Source organism: Clarias gariepinus, chromosome 20 (assembly GCF_024256425.1).
Source record: "Clarias gariepinus isolate MV-2021 ecotype Netherlands chromosome 20, CGAR_prim_01v2, whole genome shotgun sequence".
NCBI lineage: Eukaryota > Metazoa > Chordata > Actinopteri > Siluriformes > Clariidae > Clarias > Clarias gariepinus.
The window spans coordinates 13,289,250-13,314,932 of NC_071119.1; the positions used below are offsets into that span (position 1 = coordinate 13,289,250).

General features: G+C 34.9%; 2 protein-coding genes across 3 annotated transcripts in view; one reads left to right on the forward strand and one right to left on the reverse strand.

The window, feature by feature from the left end:
• The window catches only part of map3k4 (mitogen-activated protein kinase kinase kinase 4), a 69,673-nt gene extending 62,969 nt beyond the window's left edge, over positions 1–6,704 (forward strand). For both annotated transcript variants that reach the window (XM_053480200.1, XM_053480201.1), the window contains exons 20-26: positions 86–156; positions 1,888–2,004; positions 2,124–2,283; positions 2,379–2,501; positions 2,687–2,793; positions 3,655–3,834; positions 5,772–6,704. In XM_053480200.1, the coding sequence (XP_053336175.1) occupies positions 86–156; positions 1,888–2,004; positions 2,124–2,283; positions 2,379–2,501; positions 2,687–2,793; positions 3,655–3,834; positions 5,772–5,792 (779 nt within the window). In that variant the 3' untranslated portion in view covers positions 5,793–6,704. The remainder of the gene's footprint in view (positions 1–85; positions 157–1,887; positions 2,005–2,123; positions 2,284–2,378; positions 2,502–2,686; positions 2,794–3,654; positions 3,835–5,771) is intronic.
• Positions 6,558–25,683, reverse strand: agpat4 (1-acylglycerol-3-phosphate O-acyltransferase 4 (lysophosphatidic acid acyltransferase, delta)). The gene is made up of 9 exons (XM_053480202.1): positions 25,271–25,683; positions 23,860–24,085; positions 14,885–15,054; positions 10,553–10,714; positions 10,088–10,241; positions 9,897–9,999; positions 8,554–8,629; positions 8,167–8,365; positions 6,558–7,092 (listed from the first exon to the last, which is right to left on the reverse strand). The coding sequence occupies exons 2-9, from the start codon at positions 24,035–24,037 to the stop codon at positions 6,998–7,000; spliced, it is 1,137 nt and encodes a 378-aa protein (XP_053336177.1). The 5' UTR covers positions 24,038–24,085; positions 25,271–25,683; the 3' UTR covers positions 6,558–6,997.

Here is a 25,683-nt window from a genome sequence, read left to right on the forward strand (position 1 = left end):
TGGGAGTTCTCTCTAATATCAAAACATTTATTTAGTTATTTATTCATTTATTTATTTTATTCATGTCTTTACTATCTGTGCACAGGGGAAGGACAATATGGAAAGGTCTACACTTGTATTAATGTGGACACAGGTGAACTGATGGCCATGAAGGAGGTATGGTTATATACAATGTCTTGCAAAAATATTTAATCCCCTTTTGGGTCATCAGATTTTTCCTAGATGATAATTAACACTATTTTTGCTATTGTATTTGGTATTAATAAACTGAGTGATAACTGGTTAAAAAAAAAAAAAAGTTTTAAGCGTTTCATTGCTTTAATATTTAACCTCTGCATTTAAGGAAAATTAGAAATAATACAGAAATGGTCACTGTTGGAATTGTTTAGCTAGGCTACCACCTATGCATTGTGTAGACTAAGAAGTCCTTTAATATTACCCATAGAATCTGAGACTTTTGTAAAGTTGAACTATGTAACACAAAAAAACTATGCATCCAACTAGCCTGTATAGGAAGGCTGTTAGTAAGAACATATTACTGACGAAACACCACATAAACACCTTATGAGAGACCCTGTTTAAATATTTGATAAGCTAATGAGGTTTATGAAGCTAAATTGAATGGTGGCTAGATGGTGCAGAATAGGGGATATACTGCAAGGGGTACACCTGGGCAGAGTCGAGGTCCAGTTATTTGTATAGCATTTTTAACACTGGTCATTGTCTCAAAAATCTTTACCGAAATCAAATTCTAAATATGAATAGAAAAAAATTATACATCAATAGTTTATTGGTTTGTTCCCAAAGAGCCTTATTTGGGTGATACTAGATAGCACAACCATAAAAACTCCCTCCTATAACTGCATTTTTAAACTTAAAATGTTGCTGCGTTTGCCAACTACACACTGGAGACATGGGTACAAAACTTTTCATGGCAATTTCAGTCCTTAAACTAATCAAACGATTGCAGTTACAAGTCATCACAGAAGACGGTGCATCAATGCACAATAATTATCTAAATGCTGTGTGCAAACCTGATAGAAATGTACCCAATTAGTAAACAAAAGTAGCTTCAGTTATAGTTTTAATGTATCATTTTTGAAAGATTTGCCAACAAATAATAAATGTTTACTTTAAAGTACAGTGAAACCTCGGATTGCGAGTGTTCCGCAAGATAAGCAAAGATTTGACTTGAAAAACAAACAAGTCTTGGTTAACGAGTACTGAGTATCATGTATCATGCATGTGCTTCTTGGTTTAACGCCGAGCGTTTTTTTTCTCTTTCCTGCGCTGCGGAATTGTGGGTAATTGTCTCCCCTGCTGGGTCTTAGTGCGCGTCTCTTACTGGTATAAACAACATCCGTGCACACGTGTACTGTTTACTATAACACTGTGACCGTGTGTTACACAGACCAAAGGAGAGAGAGAGTGTGTGTGTGTATGTGTGAACCAGCACAGTGTCAAATTACGTGCGCACAGACATAACAGGCTGAGGGGCTAAAAGTAAGAATCTCCTCCTACTTTAGCTTCACACACTTATACAAACACACACACAGCGCCTGCGTGCATAAACGGAAACACTTATCTGTCTGGATTTATTTTTAATTTTTTTAAGTAAAGTGCAGGTTAATTCATTTAATTTTTACTTTATATTTTGTATTATTTTTATGTATAAATTTTTTTCAGCTGTGGAACAAATAGTTTGAGTTTCCATTTTTTTTTCATTATGTTTTGGAACATGAGCTCGCTTCCAAAATGAATTATGCTCGTAATCCAAGGTTGCACTGTACATTTATTTACAGCATCCTTACTTGACACGTTGTTTAACACCCAAAATCGAATCATGTGGCTGCCAGTACATAACAAATGTCTGCATTTTGTATAAAGATTCGTTTCCAGCCTAACGACCACAAAACAATAAAAGAGACTGCAGATGAGCTGAAAATATTTGAAGGAATTAAACATCCAAACCTGGTCCGTTACTTTGGAGTTGAGTTACATCGGGTAAGACAATTTCAGTTTATTATTTGCTTCTACATTTTCTTTTCCTTTAGTAGAATTATTTCCCTTATTTATCTTTCACTCATTTATGCTTTCTCTCTCTCTTGGTATTGATCTCTCAGGAGGAAATGTACATCTTTATGGAATATTGTGATGAAGGGACCCTGGAGGAGGTCTCCAGACTGGGACTGCAGGAGCATGTAATACGTCTTTACTGCAAGCAGATCACCACTGCTATCAATGTGCTCCATGAACACGGCATTGTGCACCGTGACATTAAAGGTCTGCTGTCCCGGATGTATGCACCATGCCATTAAAATAAACTTGAAAGAGAAATGGCTTCACACTAATGCATTTTCTAATCAATACCATTCTAGGAGCCAACATTTTTCTCACTTCTTCTGGCCTGATAAAGCTGGGAGACTTTGGGTGCTCAGTCAAGCTAAAAAATAATGCCCATACCATGCCGGGAGAGGTAAACAGCACACTGGGGACTGCAGGTATGACTAGTATCCATTGAACATAAAGATATTTTATCTTGAAAAAAAAAAAAAAAAAATGCTAGCCAAAAGGGTGTTCAGAAAGAACATAAATGAAAGTGATTCCAGTGGTCACAGATGTTCATGCAACTTTTTTTTTTTCTATTTTGTGCTCACTCTGCTGTCCTTGTTTACATTTCTTTCAGCATACATGGCTCCTGAAGTCATCACAAGGGCAAAGGGTGAAGGTCATGGACGTGCAGCTGATATCTGGAGTCTTGGTTGTGTTCTCATTGAGATGGTCACTGGAAAGGTACCTGCTGCAGCCTTCTTTTTATTTTAAACTTGTTAATGGATAAATCAAACAAAATTATTAAACCTTTATAAACATAATTGTTAATCATTACATTTTGCAGGATGTGAGGCTATACTGTACTGTAAATGTTTATAATTCTTGAGCAGTTAATTTCATTTCAGTTTTATTTTCAATTACTTGGTGTTTTATTGCATGTAAATATACATTTACCACAGAATGTATTATGACCAGGCCAGTTTAATTGTTTTTGCAAAACTAAAGACATCTGGGGTTGACACCAAACGATAAAAAGACAACAAAAAAAACGATAAAAGACAACACCTCAGAATTTATTTCCTGATCTACATCTATTGTACTGTACATTTTTAAAACAACATAGAGAACATGCTACCTTTGGTTTAAACCTCCTAGTTAGAGGAGTACCATAATAGGATTTTCTTAATTTTAAGTTGCTTGTGCTACTGTTTCTTAATATAAAATCTAATTAAATGACAGGGTAACGTAAATTAATTTGGTTGAATTTAAGACTGTTTCAGTTTTCTATTCCTTAATCAACTTTACTCCAATCAGGCATTAAGAATTCAGTTGCAGTTCAGAGTCTGATTTCAGTCCATCAAATTTGGCCATACATTTTTTAAATACAATTAAAATATTTATAATGATGATTTTTGAGCTTTATAGAATTTCTAAGAATTTATCATTGTAAATCTAATGTGCAGTCTAATATGTAATAGTCATAAAATTGACCAGGTGCTTTTTTTTTTTTTTTCACTTCTCTTTTTTTGCCTTGACTAGAATATACTTCAGTAGAACAACCTTACAACAATATCTTTTTGTGCTTTTTCCTTCTTTGTATAGAGACCATGGCATGAGTATGAGCATAATTTTCAGATTATGTATAAAGTAGGCATGGGACATAAGCCACCCATCCCAGAGAAACTGAGCACAGAGGGGAAAGACTTTCTGACCCACTGTCTAGAGAGTGACCCCAAATGTCGTTGGACTGCCAGTATGTTGCTGGATCACCCATTCGTCAAGGTTTGAATTTCATGCACACAATACCCTTCAAGTAGTGCCTTGACAATATTTTCTTTTTGTAGCAGTGTTTTACCAACTGAGGGCTGCTTTAAAATCCCAGACTCTGTGTTAGAAATACATTTTATTTTTTAACAATTTCTGACATCTGTTTTTATTTTTTAAAATAGGAAGCAATTTTTTTATCTTTGGGGGAAAAAAGACATCTTGTCACAAGTTACAGTAGATGTAATGTGTGAAGGAACGGGTGCACAATAGCACTTACTAACCACATAAAAGATTTTATTTTTTGTTTCCACTGCCTAAGTGATGATCTAAGTAATTGTGGCCAGATATCATGCATGCTGAGGAAACCTTTTGGTGAGGCTAGAAATGGTGCATAACATTAGTTTTGTGTAATAATACTACTCAGTCTGGTATACAATTAACTGAGTTCTTCTGGCACTAATATTTAGCAGTGATATCTCAGCCATGAATTTATAAATTGTACAACTTAGGCCAAATTTCAAGTGGATTTCTAGGTACAGGTTAATTTTCCCATAAGAAATAATGGAAACTTTGATGATTCGTTCCACAACCCAAAAATATTCATATAAAAATGAATAGAAAAAAATAAAGTAAAAATAAAACAAATTAACTTGCACTTTACCAATGAAAATAATCCCGACAGAGCAGTGTTTCCGTTAGTGTGTGTGTGAAGGCGGAACACAATCTAACGGAAACATTGCTCTGTTAGAAAACTTTTTTAACAAGAAACCTCTCTAATAACTCACGCGCACACACACATGGAATCACTGCCTTCTGATAGACCTGTAACAAGGAACCTCACGAATGACACTTGCTTTTGCTTTACGCACATGTAACAATGTTATAATTAACAGTACACGTGCATGGATGTTGGCTCACTAAGACTGAATATTGGAGACAATTACCCACAATCCTGCAGCGCGCGCGCGCGAGAGAGAAGAACCATTGGCTCAGTTGTGATCATGTAAAGTTAAGACCTCGCTTGTTTATTAAGTTAAAATTTACAGTGGAACTTCAGATCGCTAATGACACGCGCGCACAAACAGTGCAGACTGAGAGAGAGAGAAAATTTTATCTTTAACCTCTCTAACACACACACAGCGCATGCGTGCACCAACACTAACGGAAACACTTACTTGTTGGGCTTTATTTTTACTTTTTTCAAAGGTAAAGTGCAGATTAATTTGTTTTATTTTTACTTTATAATTTTGTATCGATTATTTTTATATATTGGGTTGTGGAACGAATGAGTTTTCATTATTTCCTATGGGAAAATTGAGTTTGATTTATAACCGAGTGAAAACATGGGTTTTGATATACTAACACGCTTCCGGAACAAATTGTGCTCGTAATCCACGGCACCACTGTATTTTAAAATTTTGCTTGTCTTGCAAAATACCCGTAGACCAAGTTACTCGCAATCCAAGGTTCCACTGTATTAAGTTTGCTTACTGCATAGGGTATAACATAATGGTGCTGTTCTGTACACCTTGCACTATATGCCTGAAACGAACACTACTAAACTGAAATAGAACACTACAACACTCTGAAATGAAGTTACATAAATTGTTAATTCTTTTGTTGAGTCTTTAAATAAATAAATGTAAACATTCTCTCTTCTGTGATCGAAGTGTTGTCAAATAAAGTGCATGCAGATGTACTGTTTTGTGCCTCATAACCTAGTACTTAATCAAGATATAGATCATTTTGTTTATATAGATTATGTGGTGGTCTTTTCTGCAAAGAAAAGCCTTACAAGCCATTCTTGGCTGTAAAAATTTTATAAAGAACATTTATTTTTATTTTGAATCTTAATTTGTCATTGTATATTGTCATTCAAGCGTACAGTTAGTAAATGGACATTTTGATATTTACCCATGTTTATTCTTCTTTCTGCTACTTTTTATTTATAGGTCTGCACAGATGAAGAATGATGAAGTGGTGTCCCTGCGCTGTCTTTGTTTACAAATGCTTGCACTACTGTGGATGGTATTCTTAAGGAACTGTGGTACAAGGAACTTAAGGAACAAGTAACAAAGAAAAATATAAATCTATTGATAGCTTAGTGATTGGTGGCGGTACACTTTGCAGTATGTAAGAGCAAGTCTTACATGTTCAGATACAAGTTTAAAGGGCCAGTTGATAGCTTTGTCAAATGAAAGTAAGTAGCTGTCACATTGTACATAATGTAAGAAAAAGGTTAAGGTTTATTATTATTTTTTTTGTATAAAGCATATTGTAAAGCCACTAGTGTCTCAATGGAGACAACAGATTTTTGGTAAGCAGCAAGGAATACATATTGGGGGGGGTGAGATTTGAAGGCACTTTTCATGTTCCCACTTTAAGCACAAATAATAAATGTGGTGATCACAGTGGGAAAGAGCTGGAAGAAATCAATGAAAAAAAGGTTCAAATTAAATCAAGGGATTTTTTTATGCATTTTGTGTTTAACTCACAATTGTTAAAATTTACTTCAGTGTTTAAGTTGTGCTGAAAGTTGTCAACCTTTCCCAATGGCCAGTGGCATTCCTATAATATTTGGGCGCAGAAGTGTACTCAGCTGAAACTTTCAGTTTCTCTCTAAAGCATACATCAACTTATTCCAAAACTGCCTTACTGTAATATCTGGAGACAAAATATTTGACTTTTAACTTTGATGTTTTAAATTGATGTTTTCAATTAGAACATCATTTGAACAACATTACTTAAGAAACTAGGCATATGCTAATTGTATGGCTAAGCCCCGGTAGCCCTCTAAACCCATGCATCAATATTTTTGGTCCTGTGTTATTCCTACAATGTTTGCAATGTATAGAGCAATGAATTAATAAACAGGTCAGTTTTAATTAATGGCCTACTTAATTTTTTATTAGATTCCTAGAAAAAAAATGAAAGCAATTATTTCAGAACTGCTGTGAAAACTTTAGTGTAAAAAATTAGTATTTTCTTATGAAATTGTTACATCATGTTTTATGGTTCCCATTTTGATTATTTACACTTAATATGAATAGCTGCCAGTGACTTGGTCCACTTGATGTTGCTATCTTGTTCAAAACTGCTCTTAGTCGCTCTTGATATCCAGAGTACACACTGTCGATGTAATCTGAGTTCTGCTGTCCTTGTTGGTGATTTTGTGTCCTTAGGCATTGTTATTAAGTTGTCCTTCTTTGTTTCCATAACTTGAGCCCCTGTTAATCTCTGTCTGGCCTATCATCCAGCGAACACCAAGTGAGGCTGAAAAAAAAGGTTGATTATGGCGGTTAACCTTATTCCTTATTGTAAACATGCAATTATGCATTCAAGTATCTTAATTTTAATTGTTTCTGAACACAGATTTACTCCAGATGCAATAATTTAATCAACAATAACATGCTCCAGGCTCTTCTAGGGGTATAATGGTACGGCATGCTTCAGTATGTGCCTTTGTTTTGATGTCATGGTCAATATGTTTTTGGAAAAGTAAAGTAAAAAAGAAAATAACTTTTTTAATTATTAGGAATTTAACTTTGAAACTTATAAACTAATACCAAGTTGTGCAAGAATAGTAACACCACTACTAAACCAAAACAATGGTTATTTAAAATAAGAGATGAGGAAATGACTGGTGAGCCCATCTTTTTTTGTAGTGTATAACGGAAGCATATCATATCATATCTTCATGACATGAAATGAAATGCCCACTATACCTGAGAAGTCAACTAGGAGTATTCTTCTCAACTCTGAATTCCTTCCATTTACACAGTGATGTAAAAAAAAAAAAAAAAAACACTACGGCTGCTGCACACGGAAATACTCGTATCATTACACCCCGCTGTTATAATAATGTTATAAACAGTATTTACTGGTGTACATGCTATTGTGCTTAAAAGTCCACCCATTGCTCTTTATTATGTAGTGATGCTCACACTTCTAGTAAGATACATATCCCTTGCATATTTACATATAATTTGACTTCTTGTTGAGAGCAAAACAGAAAAAAGAAAATTTACATATCGGACCTTTAAGTGCAGTAAGCCCTGCAGTATTAATTCATGCAGCATTAGGATGTTTCAATATTTTCAACATTAAAAGTGACATGCACAGAAATACAATTCAGAGAATGGGACTTGTACTTACTCCCAAACCATGTGATCACTTTCCGAATGAAACATGGGGATTTTTAAATTCAGTGTTAAGGTACAAAACCATTTTAAATAGTAATTGTTTTATTTCAAATTTTAAAAATCTAATTCAATTAATTTATAAGCCTTTGATATGAATCTAAATTTAAATACTGTATTAGGCATATTTCTTTTAGATTTAATATACCTGCAAAGCACAGGACAACTGTAGTGAAAATGGTGAAAGCTGACCCAGTGTGAAAGAGCTGCAGTAGTAGTAGACATAAGGGAAAGAGGAGAAGCCCGATCCAAAATAGCCAGTTAAGCAAGGCCCAATGGCGGCGTGGAGGCGTCAGGATGGGGCCAGGAAAACAACCTGTCAGACTGTATTTTTCCTGCAACTCATCCTATAGCAGAACAGACAAAATATATGATCCATGTTAAAAATGTATCCTGAAGTGTACAGGTTCAATACTGGCCATTGGGACTGAAAATATAACAGAACAATGAAAAAGCTGGTGTTCAATCATTTTTTCAGCATTTCAAAAAACAGTTCCATTACCTTTCCCACCAAGTAAACATGAGATTCTCTCACCTTTTCCTGGTAAAGTTTGTGGAGCCACATAGCACATTCAGATTCATTCTCTGGTATTGTATCCAGTGGAATCCGCCTTAATCAAGCAGCAAAAAAAAAAAAAAAACTCAAAAAAATCAAATACCTACTTTTGATCAAAACAACATGGCAGATGGGTTTGCATGGAATACTTTACTATCCTATTTGGTTTTAATATAATCAAAGTTAATGTGTTTCAGCTGGCAACATTTTAACCATAACTAATGCAGTGAGTAGCTTCTCCAAAAACCTGAAAGGATAGTTATGAACTTTGCGTGAATTAGTTAGGTAAATATATTTGACTTCAGTGAAATGTGTCAGTGCATCACTATTTTCTTTCATTCCCAATAATGTATGGTGGAATACAGGGCTAGAATGACCAGTTATCTGGCATACCAAGCATTTTACTGGTGGAATGATCCACTTTTGGGCTAATACAATGTCTCCCTTCCCCCTACTCTTTTGCTAAATTTTAATTTTTAAGGTGAAAATTCTCTGGCGAAAATAACAAGGTCCACTGTATATATTTTCTCCACATATTCTTTGAGCTACAGACACATTTTTACATTATACATTTTTGAAAACTTAAAACCACACTGCTCTTGACAAGGAATGATTAAGGGATTATCGCAAAGTGCAGCCCACCAAGTAAAAGCTTTGAATGATATTGATTTTTCTAATTCTACAGCGTCTGAAAACTTTAAAAAACCAACTGCACTGAAAATAGAAATGTCAGACTTGTACTGCCTGATAACATAAGCAGTATCTAAAAGAAAATACAGCAACAATTTATTCATCTTAAGCAACAGTGGACACATTATCATTGCCTCTGGCAGGTTGGTATAAACACTGCGCAGTGCTTTTCACACCAAGTGATGGTGTGAGGTTATACTGTTATGTTATACTGTAGTTATAAATACTTAACTAGTTACATTAAGTATTTATAACTACAGTATTTAATGTGACATAGACGTGCTGCTGACATGCTGCATGCATATATATATATATATATATATATATATATATATATATATATATAGTAAACACCAGAAGAAGGTAATTTGAACATCAGTCATATTGTCATAAGTCATGGCATGGACCAACCATGGTCATAGCACAAGCCCGAATAGGTCCTTATGAAGTGTATTGACATACTGTAGCAACAACACTAACATATATACAACAAATAACAACTCAATCAGAATGACATCCAATCTTTCCAATCAGTGCCATGCTTGTAGTATGTCAGGTCTTTATGAGGCATTAGTTATGCCTTACTCATTTTATTGTCATGACCATAATAACATACATGGAGTCTGGCTTACCTTACATATAAATCAGCATGGTACTTTTTCCCATTTAGTATTCCTAGCAAGGTTGGTTTTTGGTTGTTTCTGAAATTAAGTGTAGAATCGTACACAGCAGTAACTACAAAGAAAAAAATTGAAAAAATTGTCAATACATTCTAAAAACAAAAAATTGCCCAGGCAAAGACAATTTAATGTAGGTTTCTCACCTGTTCCCCTTAGGTGTTTAACAGTAACACAAAAGCCCTTGGTGCGAGGCAGGAGATGGTACTTGAGTTTTGGGAGGCCTTTTTTTTCTGCTACTTCCATACTAATCTTGTGCTTTTTTTGAGTGAAACGAGTGCCTTCGCAGTACAGAAGAAACTAAGACAACATAAAAATATTATTGGTCTTGATAGGTAAAGTATGTGTCTTTTGCTTATGTTATAATTTTATGTTAAGAATTAACAGATCATGTTTTAAAATCAAATGGTTCACTTTCTGCCACAATAATGAAGAAAGACAATGTGTGAGGTATACAGACTCTACAATACTTGTGAATATATATATTTTTTCCTTAAACAGAGGATAAAATAAGAGGAAAATGCAGTTAACTGTCATGGATACATTAAATGAGTACCATCAGTTTAAATACATTGAATCAAAGTATATTATTATTATGAGAAGATCTTTACCCAGAAGTACTCTGGATAATCCTTAAGGCGTTGAAGGCTCTGCACCACTGTTTTCTGATCTTCTTCCCATTTTCTCTTACAGAAGACAATCTCCAGAAAGTACCACATCCAGCCAATTACAGGCACAAATGCGAGTTCTTTCTTTGCCAGGACCTTTGAGCTCTGTGTGTGTATATATAAAGATTTACCTGTTAGTATTTAAATATCTACAATTTTTTATACTTGTATACACAGGGGCTCTTCATACATACATACATACATACATTCATTCATAAAATGTTATTACAACAGTTCAGTTATTCTTTCCCCTTACACTTACATCACATTATAAAATTTTATACTGCATGTTCAAAAAAGCCATTCCAGAAGTCTCAAATTATCAGCCATCAATCAAAGAAAACACCAAATTTACTTAAAAAACATCTAATCGTTAATTAAAAACTTGAATGGATAGTGCTGAACTGTCAACTAGAAGAAACATTATGTGAAGATATCATGAATGATGGTGATTGGAGATCACTTCAGTGCTTGTTTAAGTAGCATAATGTGTGTGTCACAACCTTAAAGAAGGTGGAACAAAATATTAGTGTGTGGCTTTTAAATGTATTTAACTAATTTTTTTTTTTGGCCAGACAGTGTATTTTTAAACCAGACACAACAGGTAACAACAATAACAGAGTTTATGTGATGACAAATCTTTTGGAAAAACCTATAACCGACTTTTCTAAAATGTAGTTTTTACTCCCATCACAATCACCATATTATCTAAAATTTAAGCCGTCCATATAGAATTAAATTTATATCGGGTCCAGGTCCAAGTTAATCAAAATTCTATGATTTTATTTACATGCTGATCAAAAGTCTTTTTGATCGACTTTCTAGTGGGTTGCAATTTCTTTTAAATCAAATATATAAAACATGCACCAATACAATGAATCAAGACACAATGTATATAAGAAGCATCTATTTTTCATTTTTTTTAAAACTTATACTCATCCATATACTTTTATTTGTAGATTTTACCTATACCCGTTGGACAAAAATGTCTGACTGTTGTTAATTGCTTTATTTAGGTACACATACTATAGCATGCATCAGCGACAAACCAGAAAACTCAAATATTTAATATTTCCCCAAGTTGCAAACTAAAAGTTTAAGGTTATATATAAAAAACACTACAACTCTTTTGGTGAATTTTAAAAAGGTTAATTGTATGGTTTGTCCCAAAATTATATAACAGCCATCATCTTTTATCTACTTCAACTGGAGCATGACCATACAGTATGACCACATGACAAACATCCTTGTTCATAGACAATATAACCTGCTAAACACTTCCTCCTTATTTGGTAAAAAATAATGTTTCTTTTTTTTAAATTACCCAAATTCTAATTAATTAACTGTCTTAAAACCTATTCTTCATGAGGTTTTACTTTTACAAAAGTAATTCTGTATGTTTTTCATACAATAGTCAATTGCAAATATTTGAATATTGTGGAAAATAGTTTTCTTTTGGCATTTAATTCAATAATTTCTTAAGTAAAATTCTCATATTTTACAGTCAGTAGAGATACGATTAGTAGACATAACAGCTCATGAAAAGCCAGTATCTCAAAATATAACAATACATACAAAATGTACTATATTCTATAAAGAAAGAATTAACTATACAGAAATGTCCAACTTCTGAAAAGTATGCTAATTTCTGCACTCAATACTTGGTTGCAGCCAATGACCTGAATTAGCTGGTTTCAGCTTGATTGGTCATGACCTGTCAGCCTTAAGTATGAACTATTATAGCTTTCAAATGGTGTGACAGAAAGCATTTGTATGGCATTACATTATCAAAGACTGTATATGATAAAAAGCCAAATATCAGCCTTTTCCCCCAAACTTTGAGCAAATTAGTCTGGAAACCCGCTAATTACACATGCTCAACATTTGGAATAGCAATTTGGAAAATTAGTTGGTTAGTTAGCCTAATCTGCATGTCTTTGGACTGTGGGAGGAAACCAGAGTACCAAAAGGAAACCCACAGACCCAAGGCTGAAATCCACCCCAGAACCTGGAGGGTGCAAGGTGACTGTGCCGCCTTCACTGGTGAAACCCATCCCTAATACCCAAAGATTCTCTGTGGGGTTCATGTCAGGCAAGTTGGCTTGGCAAGCAAGCAAAAAATGTCAGCAAGCGAACAAAGTGGTAGTTTTGACACAGTACTCAGATGCTAATTCCTGGTGGGAGATTAAATTATCTTCTACATCATACAGTGCATCCGGAAAGTATTCACAGTGCATCACTTTTTCCACATTTTGTTATGTCAGCCTTATTCTAAAATTTTTCTCAAAATTCTACACACAACACCTCATAATGACAACATGAAAAAAAGTTTACTTAAGATTTTTGCTAATTTATTTTTTTTTTTAAATTGAGAAAGTACATGTACATAAGTATTCACAGCATTTGCAAAATTGAGCTCAGACGCATCCTGTTTCCCTGATCATCCTTGAGATGTTTCTGCATCTTAATTGGAGTCCACCTGTGGTAAATTCAGTTGATTGGACATGATTTGGAAAGGCACACACCTGTCTATATAAGGTCCCCCAGTTAACTGTTCATGTCAGAGCACAAACCAAGCATGAAGTCAAAGGAATTGCCTGTAGACCTCAGAGACAGTATTGTCTCGAGCCACAGATCTGGGGAAGGTTACAGAAAAATTTCTGCCACTTTGAAGGTCCCAATGAGCACAGTGGCCTCCATCATCAATAAGTGGAAGAAGTTCGAAACCACCAGGACTCATCCTAGAGCTGGCCGGCCATCTTAACTGAGCGTTCAGGGTAGAAGGGCCTTAGTCAGGGAGGTAAACAAGAACCCGATGGTCACTCTTTCAGAGCTTCAGAGGTCCTCTGTGGAGAGAGAAGAACCTTCCAGAAGGACAACCATCTCTGCAGCAATCCACCAATCAGGTCTATATGGTAGAGTGGCCAGACGGAAGCCACTCCTTAGTAAAAGGCACATGGCAGCCCGCCTGGAGTTCGCCAAAAGGCACCTGAAGGACTCTCAGTCCATGAGAAACAAAATTCTCAGGTCTGATGAGACTCTCTGGCCACTCTACTATATAGGCCTGATTGATGTATTGCTGCAGAGATGGTTGCCCTTTTGGATCTTTCTTCATGTTTTTATTATGGGGTGTTGTGTGTAGAATTCTGAGAAAAAAAATGAATTTAATCCATTTTAGAATAAGGCTGAGACATAACAAAATGTGGAAAAAGTGATGCGCTGTGAATACTTTCCAGATACACTGTAAATGCCACAGACAGAGGCATGGAGTGCTCTAGAATCTTCATGTGGGTGTGTTGACCTTGGACCTTGGACTTAAACACAGTGGTCCAACACCAGCAGATGACATGGCACTTTGATTAAATGCCTCACCACTCTTTCTCCAGACTCTGGGACCTTGACTTCCAAAAGAAATGCAAAAATAACTTTAATGTTAAAAGAGGACTGAACAAATGAGAAATGGTCAAGTTCTTTTTCTGCTTAGAATAATGGTCCTGATGCTGTCTCTAGTTCAGGAGTGCTTTGATGTTAGCAATGCAACAGCTTTAGCCAATTTTCTGAAGATGTCTGTGCATGATTGCTTTGAAGCTCTTTTAATTTCAGGGAATAGCTGTGCTTGACAATCTGTGGTGATCCATGTTGCTTGTGCACCTTTTCCTACTACATTTTTCATGAAAAATATTCCATTAATATTTTTCACAGTGATGACCTCCTGTGGCTTCTCGTGGAGAGTATCAGCTTCTCGTGGAGGGTATCATTGTTCGTCTTCTGGACAACTGTCAAGTCAGCAGTCTTCCCAAAGATTACGGTTATGCATACTGAACTAGACAGAAATTCACACTATTTATACTCTATGAATAGTAATTTATTTTAACTTGAAATTAAATATTTGAATATTCTGAGATTCTGGAATTTAGATTTTCATGAGCTATACAATAAGCCATAATCACTTAAATTAAACCAAAAATCACTTAAAATACTCTATTAATAAATAATGCATCCAGCATATTTAAGGTTACATTTTTTAAAATTTAATTATTTTTAAAAATGCCATTTTCATGTTATTTAAATTTTTGAGAAGCACTATACTTTCCCAACAGGGATTTTACACTGATAGTAGCAGACCCAGTTCTAGTCTATGACCAGTCAACCAGTATCAGAATATATGAACTGACAAGAAAGCACCTCTGTAAGTCATTCTGTATAATAAAAGGGCAGTTTAGCCAAATAAATATTTAAAGATCACAGGTAAGTAAAATACGGGATGTTTCTTACCCCTAACACACCAAACCTTTCGCAGAAGTTCCAACCACATAGAAAATCAATCTCAAAGTTATGGTTGAGGATAACAATTGCATTTTCTTTGCCATAGAAGGGGTAGGAATCAGGATCAGTATACAGTGTACATTCCGTCCCTGACCACCATTCCAGTAGTGCCACCATCTCTGAGCAAAAACAGGAGTGGAAAAGGTAACATTATCCAGTAAAGTCATAGGTCTAATTTAAATACAATTATGGAAAAACAATGCCATCAAAACAAACAAACAGTATAAATGATTGTGTGTGTGCGTGTGTATAAATACATACTGTATACACACACACACAGTAGAACACTGGATCACGAGCATCATTCCTTCCAAAAGCGGGCTCGTATTTCAAAACACTCGTAAACCAAATCGAATTTTCTCATAAGAAATGGAATGAAAATAAATACATTAAAATAATTAACACAAAATATACAGTGGAAATAATACAAATTTAATTTGTTTTCATTAAAAAAAAAATACAAATAAATCCTGACAGATAAGTGTTTCCTTTTGTGCGTGCAGGCGCTTTGTGTGTGTGTGTGTGTGTGTGTGTATATATATATATATATATATATATATATATTTTTTTTTTTTTTAATATATATATATATATATATATATATATATATATATATATATATATATACACACACACATATATATATATATATATATATATATATATATATATACATACACACATATATACATATATATATATATATATATATATATGTGTGTGTGTGTGTGTATGTGTGTGTGAGAGAGAAACTAAAGTAATTTAAGAAACTAAGTTACTAAAGTGATTTTTAATCTCTCTGAGACTTGCTTTTGCTTTACATGCACGCTGTACACACACGCATACAGACCCAGAAGGGTCTGTATCCCACAATTCCGCAGCGCATGAGAGAGAAAACCCGTTGGCTCAGATATGATCATGTGACATTCGGTGTCAAAACAAGAAGCGCGACTTTCGCGCACACACAAATTTCCAGAAATTTCCCACACGCTTGTGTGTGTCTGTAACACTGTGACCATGTGTGAGGAACAAGTAAGTAGTAAGGTAGAGACCTGCGCTAAATACTGCCCGCAGTATTCAAGGTTTGTCCTGCTCCCGCCCGCAAAATCCCGCAGGTAAACATAAGTAGTTTTATTTTTACTGCTTCTTCCCGCTACCATGTTATTTTTTTTTAAATGCTTCCCTTTTGAGTATATATAACAAAAGAAACGCAAAATAAATATGTTTCGTTTTATTTGAGTTTGATTAAATGGAATAATGAAATAGGCTAATAATTTTGCGATGAAAAAAATTATAATAAACGTTGATTTCTTAAGTGGTCAAACAGAAAAGCATTTGGCCTAATACTGCTTTAGAACGTTGGGCTTTTTTGCCTTTAGCAATGTTCAAACATAAGTTATCCTTATTTCTCAATAAATAAAAATAGGCCAATTAACCAAAAAAAAAAAAATGTAGGCCTACTTAATGTGTCCATGCAGGAATAGCATGTCATTCACTGATAAGGGCTTCAGATTAATGCGTCTCTGCTAAAGTATGCAACCGCAAACACTTAGAACTCTCTCCGACGGTGCTCTGGAAGCTGGAATACAAAGTAGAGACCTGCGCGGGACAGATTTTTCAGTCCCGCTCCTGCCTGCTTCCACAAGATTCTGTCCCGCTCCCCCCGCACCCACATTCACCCATCAAATCTTGTCCTGCGCCGCACTCCTAGCGCTGGGTCCCGCGGGTCCTGAAGTACTCCCGCGGGAATGCAGGTCTTTAGTGTAAGGCATCTTTTTTGTGTGTTTTTGTGTGTGTGTGAAAGTTATCCTACACACACACACACACATACAAACACAAAATAAAAAATGCCTTACGCGCGCACACACATGGTCACAGTGTTACAGTAAACGGTACATGCACGGATGTTGACTATACGAGTGACGCACGTGATATCAAGCATCGAAGACGATTATCCGCAATTCCGCACTGCGCAGGAGAGAAAACCCATTTGTGATCAAGTGATGCTCGGCATAGATACAAGAAGCACGTGTGCCACATGATACTCAATGACACACACTTGTATATTCAATTCAATCAAATTTTATTTATATAGCGCTTTTAACAATTATCATTGTAGCAAAGCATCTTTACACAATCAAAAGAATTATTTACGTTTGTATGGAATGTGAGTGTGCATAAATCAAAATGGTCAGATAGTCCCTGTATATCAAGTCAAACTTTTTTATAAAGTTTTGCTCGTCCTGTGGAACACTCGCAAACCGGGTTACTCGCGATCCAAGTTTCCACTGTATATGTATATATAGATAGAGGGATTGATATCTCACATTTAAAAAAAAAATAAATCAACACCTGGAATTACCCAACCAAATAGGAAAGAGTATATTATACAGTATATATAACAAATACAGTAGGTAAGAGTAATATCCACTGATAATGTGGTGTGTCTGTCTCAGAGGAGTCAAAATATTGGCTTGCATCAAGAAAACAACTAAGAAGATTGTTGAAGGTACTAAAATTGGGTGAAGAACTGTAAAATTCATTCTTAAAACCTGAAGTCATACTGACCAAACATCATCATCATTACATGCTTATTCCTTGCTTAATGAAATCAAGCAAAAGAAAAAGTAGAACTCATTGTATAATGGACTGTGGAGCATTGGAAAAGATCATGTGGTCTGATAAGGCCAGATTTACCCTGTATCAGACTGATGGGCGAATCAGTTTAGGAAGAAAGGTGGATGAAGTGATGCACCATGCATAGTGCCTCCTGTACAAACCTGTTGGGGTTGTTCTGTTGATCAGGTCTAGGCTCAACAATATGTGCACAAAAAATTAGGTCAGATGACTACCTGAATATACTGAATCACCAGGTTTTTTTTTTTTTATTGATTACTTTTTTCTGATGGCACAGGCATATTGCAAAATGAAAATGCTAGGATTAATTGGGCTCAAGTTGTGAAAGAGTAATTAAAAGAACATAAGATAATTTTTCACACATGGACTGGCCACCACAGAGTCCAGATTTTAATCCCATTGAGAATCCTTGGGATGTGCTGGAGAATACTTTATTCAGCAGTCCAACTTGCCCATCAATACAAGATCTTGGAGAGAAATGAATGTGCCCTAAAATAAACCTAAATAAATGGGACATTGTATAAGCTTATACAAATGATGGCATGGGCATAATCAAAGCAAATGATGGTCCAACTAAATATTAGTGTGTTATTTTTAAGGCAATGTTAATGCTTTTTAACTAATTTATTGTACTTATGTTTTTTTTTTCATAGACACTTTTATAACATGTGTAGAAGTGTCTTTTAAAATCTATAACTTACAGGCAGTAAAATGTAAATTGAGCATGATCATATGACTGGAAGATGCAGTCATTGTATAGTTTGAGTAACACACATGCACAAATCCTAATACCTTTAATAATTTATCCACCAACCAAGTAACTGTTGCACTGGTACAGTAAGTAAGTTACTAAGTAGGTAGGTACTTTATTGATCTAGAAATTCCAGACTTCCAACAGCAGTGGACACAAAAACAGGTTTGTAGATGTAATTGCACACTGTATACAGTAAGTATAGAAAAATCACACCCCTTTTAAAATACACATTTTGTTGCTTTGCAGCCTAAAATGTTTACAGATACAGTTTTTGCTTTATCCAGTTGTATTTACTCTGTGTAACTTTAAACATTCAAGGGGAAGTTAAACTCCAACATGTCAAAAAAAAAGTAGAATGATGGATCACTCCCCTCCTAAAAATGACTTGTAAACTAAATCAGGTGAAGCTAATCACCTTCTCAATGGCACGCAAAGCCATTTGACTTTTAACTGTGATCAACTGTGATCATTTTGATTAGCTCAGCATTAAAAAGAGCTTTCCTTGAGCATTTCAGTCCTAAAAACTACTCAAGCTCGCAAAGAACATCTACCTACTGTACCAGCCATCATGATAGTTGGACTCTGTCTGCAATTTCCACCTAGTATAATAGTATAATCAGTCTTTCTCTAGCATTATTAGTATTTTATATATTTTTTAATATTATAATGTTTATAATTATTAGTTAGGACTACTTTTTATTAGTTAGGACTACCTGGCGCAGACTATTACGGGATGTTACAGGCTTATAAACTGACACGCACGCACTCACACACACACATAACAGCTACAGATAGACACTCTACCTTCCCCATATCCAACGCCTTCGTGTGCTTATTCCCTTCAGTGTGGGCAGGCGGAATCGGGACCAGCGCTCTCTAGCTGCAGGGACTGGAGCTGTTTGCCTACACTGGACATTTCCTATCCCCTGTACCCTCATCGTTGCAATGTTTATGTCTTGTGATTACATGTTTTTTTTCTGTGTTTGTTGCTGAGGTATTTTTTGTACCCCTGATCCCACACTGCCCTTTTCGAAGGACAGTCTGGGAGGGGATTTTTTACCCTCGTTATCCTAATGTATCTTATTCCTTATTTTCTATGATGGCGCCCTAGGTGGCTGACGTCGCGACTCTGTGGTCGCAAAATAATTTCGCTGCATATTGTACTCTGTATGATTGTGCATGTGACAGAAAATAAATTCTTGATTCTCTTCTTGATTCTTGATACTTTTTACTAACAAATTACATTTGTTTATTTTAATGGGGAAGACAGTATCTAATTATTTAGTGTTTAAAAATTAAACCCTAAATCAAGAAACCTAAAGAAAAAAGGAGCTCATATAGGTAATCCACATTAAACCCTAAGTAGGTTAACCTAAGTAACAAATATTAAATGCAATATTTTATATATGATAGTTTTTCAAAAATTTCAGATATTTTAGTATGCCGCATGTAGTAATCCATTGTAACATTTATTCAATCATTAGATGTACTCAGACATTAGAGAACTTTAATGAGAGTCATGGCAACATGGGGGACATTCTCGTTTCCTTAGGCCAGGGGTGGGTAAACTGCAGCTCTGAAGCCGCATGTGGCTCTTTTTTATGCCTCTGCTGCGGCCCCCTGTCGCTATGGAAAATAAATACCATAAATAAAATAAACTTAAATTAAATAAGTTTGTTAGTTTTAAAATGTAATTCTAAATTTGAAGATTATGATGATCTTGTAACATTAAAATAAAACGTGTTTAATTTTTTTTGTTGCTGTCGGTTACGGTAACTGGCAAGGACACTAACATCGCTGTGGAAAAATTTTGGTCCAATCTACTTTGCAAAATTGGAGGGCCACATGACCTCAGTTGAATTTAAGTCTAGACACTGACTAGGTCACCCCCAAACACTTACATTTTTTTTTACCAATTCAAAGGTGGTTTTGCTGATGTTTTGGATCATTGTCCTGCTGCAGAACCAAGTGCGCTGAAGCTTGACGTCCCAAACTTATGTCGGGACATTCTTTGGTGAAGCACAATATTCATGGTTCCATCAATTATGAAGCCCCAGACCAGCACACCACCACCATGTCGGTATGATGTTCGATTTCATAAAATGCTGTGTTAATTTTATGCCAGATGTAATGGGCGCTCACTTACCAAAAAGTTAAACTTTGCCTAAAAGTCTTGGGGATAATTAAGATGTTTGTTTTTTTTAAGCAAATGTGGCAAGAGTCAAAGAGTTAGACTTATGGCCTTATAGAGAACTGTGATAGCAAAATCAAATAAATAAAACCAATCGATAAACCAAATAAATCCTAATTACATTTTAATCATCTTGTTCACAATTTCATTGCTCATTGGTAAAAAGGTTCATCGGAGATAGCCTTTTATCCTTTAGAAGGTTCGTGTTTGATGAAAAAAAGCACTTCTGATATTCTCAGGAAAAGGGAATAATATGTGGCTTTTAAAAAAATTGAAGACCTCATTCATTGGCTTATTCGTGTGTTTACTGACAACTTCTCATTTGAGTCAAATTTCTATTGGGAACTTTACCCTTTTCTTATTGGGAGTTAAAAATTTTACCTAGCCTTAATATTCTTTTACACCTTGCTGCTTGTATGTTGTTGTAAAATTTCCCTTTGGTATTAATAAATACTACATTTATATATGCATCTCTTACTTTCACAAGTAAATATGTTAAGACATAAATACAGTACATTTGTTTGTTTTTTCACCAGTTTCCTGTATAAATCTCAAAGGGTTCACTATGGTATGACTAACATTTTTAGGTCTTAAACCATCATTAGCAACTATTGTGGAATTTCACTGAAATAATACTGTAGGTATTCCTGTGTTTGTTTTGGTTTAAGTGAAACTCAGCAATTATTGAAAAAAAATTGGAACATCTGAAAATGGTTCTCACTCATCGTCTACGCCGCTTTATCCTGTATTCAGGGGCATTTAAAAAAAACCAAGCATGTTAAATTATAACAGCTCTCTAAAGCTCTCGCATGTTCTCACCAATATCATTAGTTTGGGAACCTATATCTTTCTAAATTTTAAATACTGCAAAAAAGATTTTAAAAAATATGTAAACAGTAATTACATAATCTATTTCCAAGAATTTTTAACTTTCTACTGGTACAAAAATTATGTATATAGATTATGTTTTTTGTTGTTTTAAATACACTACCAGTTGAAAGTCTGGACATACATGCTCTTCCAATGTTTTAATTATTATTATTATTATTATTATTTTCACAATTTACAATGTTAACATGGATAGAATTTAGGTAGTAAATAATTTTTAAAAAGAGTTAAACAAACCCAGGATGTGTTTTAGATTTAAGATTGTCCAAAGTATCTACATTTAGCTTTGATGACAGCCTAGCACACTTGTAAAATTCTCCCATAGGATTTACAAGGTAGTCAGCTACAGTAGAATGGTTTTCAAATTACAGGTATGCATTTATTAAGAGTGAATTTAAGACTTTTCTTGCCTTCTTGATGCACTTTAGACCATCAGTCTGGGTACAGAGACAACAGCCCTATTAGTGCTACTACAACTATTGTATAAATCCATATTATGGCATGAAACACATGTAGTTAGATAAAGAGAAATGACAGTCCATTATGCTATAAAAAATGAAAAAAAGTCAGTAAACCAGAAAAATTTATCCTTAAGTAAAGTGGCTAAAAACCATCAAACACTATGGTGAAATGGGCACTCTTAAGGACAGTTTCAGGAAAGCAAAAGCTACCTCAGGTACTGAGGATACATTTATTAGAACAGTGGTCTCTGACCTTTTTTGCACCACAGACCTGTTTTATGCAAGGCAGTTACATGTGGACTGGCCATCACAGGCAGGCAAAGCATAATAATGTACATAATATATACAACATGCCATAACACAGAATCTGTGTGCGCTTTGAGCTTTTTTCCCCTTGTGACTAGATGTTTCCATCTTCCATCGTCTTTGTTGCTGTCATTGCAGACAACCCCATCTTACACTTGTTGGAAATGGAGCAGGATTTTTATTTGCTTTTGTGGCAATTTCAGGTTATTCCGCCTTATTTTAATCCAGAATATCAGCAGAGTTGTTTTAAACACACTTTTAAGGCCACATTTATTATACAGAGCGGGCTTGGAGCATGTGAATCAAATGTTGCGATGTGCAGATGAAAGTCTTTTTATCTGATCGTCTTTTTATTTTTCAAAATTAAATATACTGCAGACTTTGATAATCAGTAAAATGGAAATAAAATCAAATAAGTTCTGGAAAAACATAAGAGACCACTGCAAAATAATCTGTTTATGTTTTTTTCTTACAAGTACATGAATTGGTGAGATAAACAGGTTTTTAAATTTTTTGTAAGAACTGCTGACAATATTTCTCCTCAGTTCAAAATATAACTACAGCAAAACCTTGGATTGTGAGTATAATTTGTTCCGAAAGTGTTCTTATGTATGTAAGCAAATTTACCCATTAGAAATAAGGGACACGCTGATAATTCTTTCCACAACTTAAAAATATTCATATAAAAATAATTAAAATGAAACAAAGTAAAAATAAAACAAATTAACCCCCACTTTACCTTTGCAAAAAATCATCCACGGCCGGTACTGGGCCATGACCCAGTGGTTGGGAACCACTGTATTGTAATCCCACCTGGTTTGAAATTAATGATTACATTTGTTTTAAAACAGTGAATTAAATCATTTGTTTTAAAATGGTGAATTAAAATTTAAAAAGTTAACGACAAGGTCTGAATTTCATGTTTGTGTTAGGATTCACAGTTCCATCTATCGCACAGTTATTGTAAGTACATAAAAAATAAGGAGTTAAAAATTAATAGCATTTCAAAAATACTTGAAATGTGGACAGTTTGAACTTTGATGGCCTTCTGTATTTGAATGGAATACGGCCAAAAATATTTGATCTATCTTTAGTGAATCTTCATTTGCACACTGTATAAAAAAAATGAATGTAAAAGAACTTTCGTTGCTGTCATCAAAGCAAAAGGTGGCTACATTGAAAAATCAAAAACAATAAACATCTGGTTTATTAACAGATTTTTGGTTGACTACATAATTCCATAATTTCCTGTCATTATTTTAGTGTCTTCAGTTTTAATACACAATGTTAAAAACAATAAAGAAAAAACATTGAATAAGAAGGTGTGGTCACACATTTCTTATATATACTGTAATATATATATATATATATATATATATATATATATATGAACACACAGACTACCGATTAAATGGAGGAAGCAAATAAGCAAACAGATAGTCATGGGAGGGGGGTGTCTGTGTATCATTCTTAAGACCACCTTTTCCAAAGCACGGAATGACTGTGTTCTCACTGATCAAAATGAACCAGGCTTGGGGGTCAAGTGTTCTCAGGCACAATCCCAGGTCCCCTAATGTGAAACGACCTTTAGAGATCATTGACTCATCCCACTACTCTTTACTCCTTTCCATTTATGTGATGTATACACTTTATATGCAACAGCAAAGCAACAATTGTTTATACTTACGGCTGGAGATACAGTATGCAAGTCTACAGTTGACCTTGCGAGCCAGCTGTTTGTTAATACCCCACAATGGCAGTGTGCAAAGCTGCAAAAAGTTGACTATGAGCCCACTGATTAGAAACACATAACAGATGAAGAGATGACAAATGAACTGCATCTTCAACAGCTTTAACAGTCCCATGTTTAATACCGTAGATCACGGAATTTCCTCCCCAGCCTCTGCAAATGCCTGCATAGAAGGTAAAGAAAACCATGGTAGTATTTGCATTTCCTCAAAAAAAGATGAGCATAAGAATGCATATAATAAGGATTACACACTAAACAGCCTTCAAAAGCCTGGATATTTGTATATTCTCCAGTAAAATTATAAATTCTTTATTTACATACAGTAAAGAAGATGGTAAGGGGTAGAAACAAATCACAAGTGCGCACACACAAAAAAATATATAACTAGATAAATGTTGAATGAATTAATATTGTATTGTTGGCCCAACTTCTTAGTGGTATTTGTTGAGACAACAGGTAACATTGTGTCACAAGATTCATAACTTTGACTAGTTTTGGATGAATAAAATTTTTTTTAAAGTAATGTTTGTGTGTTTTAATTGTAGGGGGTATTGTTAGGCTAACTTTAACTGTTAACTGTTTTTATAGAAAACCAGTGGGCTAAAATGAAGCATGTTTGAGCATGCTGGGCTAAGTCAACCCTAGAGAAATTAATTAATTGAGGTTACAACCAATAAAACTTGAGCTGACATGAATATTTAAATTACAAGTTAAGTCAATTTAAGTTTTTGAACTGGTTACTTGTTATGTCAACTGAATAGCAACTTGAAATATTTTGTTTAGCCAGCACATTTCCCCAAAAGTTGAGTAAACTTTAAAAACCTGTGCAACTTGAGATGGCTTGTGCAGTTGATTTTTAAAGTTAGAAAATGTCACAACAATCTTTAAAATGGTCTGATGGGAATTCACATGCAAAAACCTGACAATAGAATTACAGGCATTTAGTATAGACTGTCTGCCCAGCTGCATTTTTAAGAAGAACCCTAAGGAAACTTATTGGAACGCAAGGAGATTTAAAAAAGACTTTACACACAGATTTTATTAAATCAAATCAGAGACCAGCTGATCTATTATCATTTTTCCTCTTAATGTAATATGAAAACCTATGACAGGCTTCACCTATTACAGTGGGGGAAAATCAGCACTGACATATAATGTAAAAAAAATAAACAAAATAAAAAAACAATTGCACTTTAAGAAACGCATCGCAGAGGCCCACGGCCGGGGCGGGAGTGAGGACAGAAACACAAGAAACACAAAAGAAACAGTGCGATGAATGAGCTACAGTACATACCCATTAGAAAATGGTAGTATACACTTTATACACGTAAAACACTTTAAGGTTTACCTTAACTCTTTGTTCCCGCTGCTGTAGAAGATTTAGTCAATCACTTTGTTACACGCAAAGACTTTCAGACCGCACTGACTCGAATAGGAAATGCGAAACGCTAAAACAGATTTGTTTTTCCTGCACACAATGAAAAGCGCTTGGTTTCGCTGCAATATATATTTTTTAAAAATAATAATTCCAACGTTCAGTTGTCCTACACTACACTTTTGTTTTAGATGCCTGACAGTGGTCAGAATACGAGTAAAAGAAGTATGGTGAATGTAATCTGAGGCCACACCCTAACTAGACTTCTAGGTCAGGTCTTGCGTCGAAGTTTGTTCCCCCATTGTTATACGTTTCTCCACCCCCGGGAAAACAGCGCAAAGAGCGCGCGTTCAGAGAACGGCTCACCCCCGAGAGGCTGTGCTCGT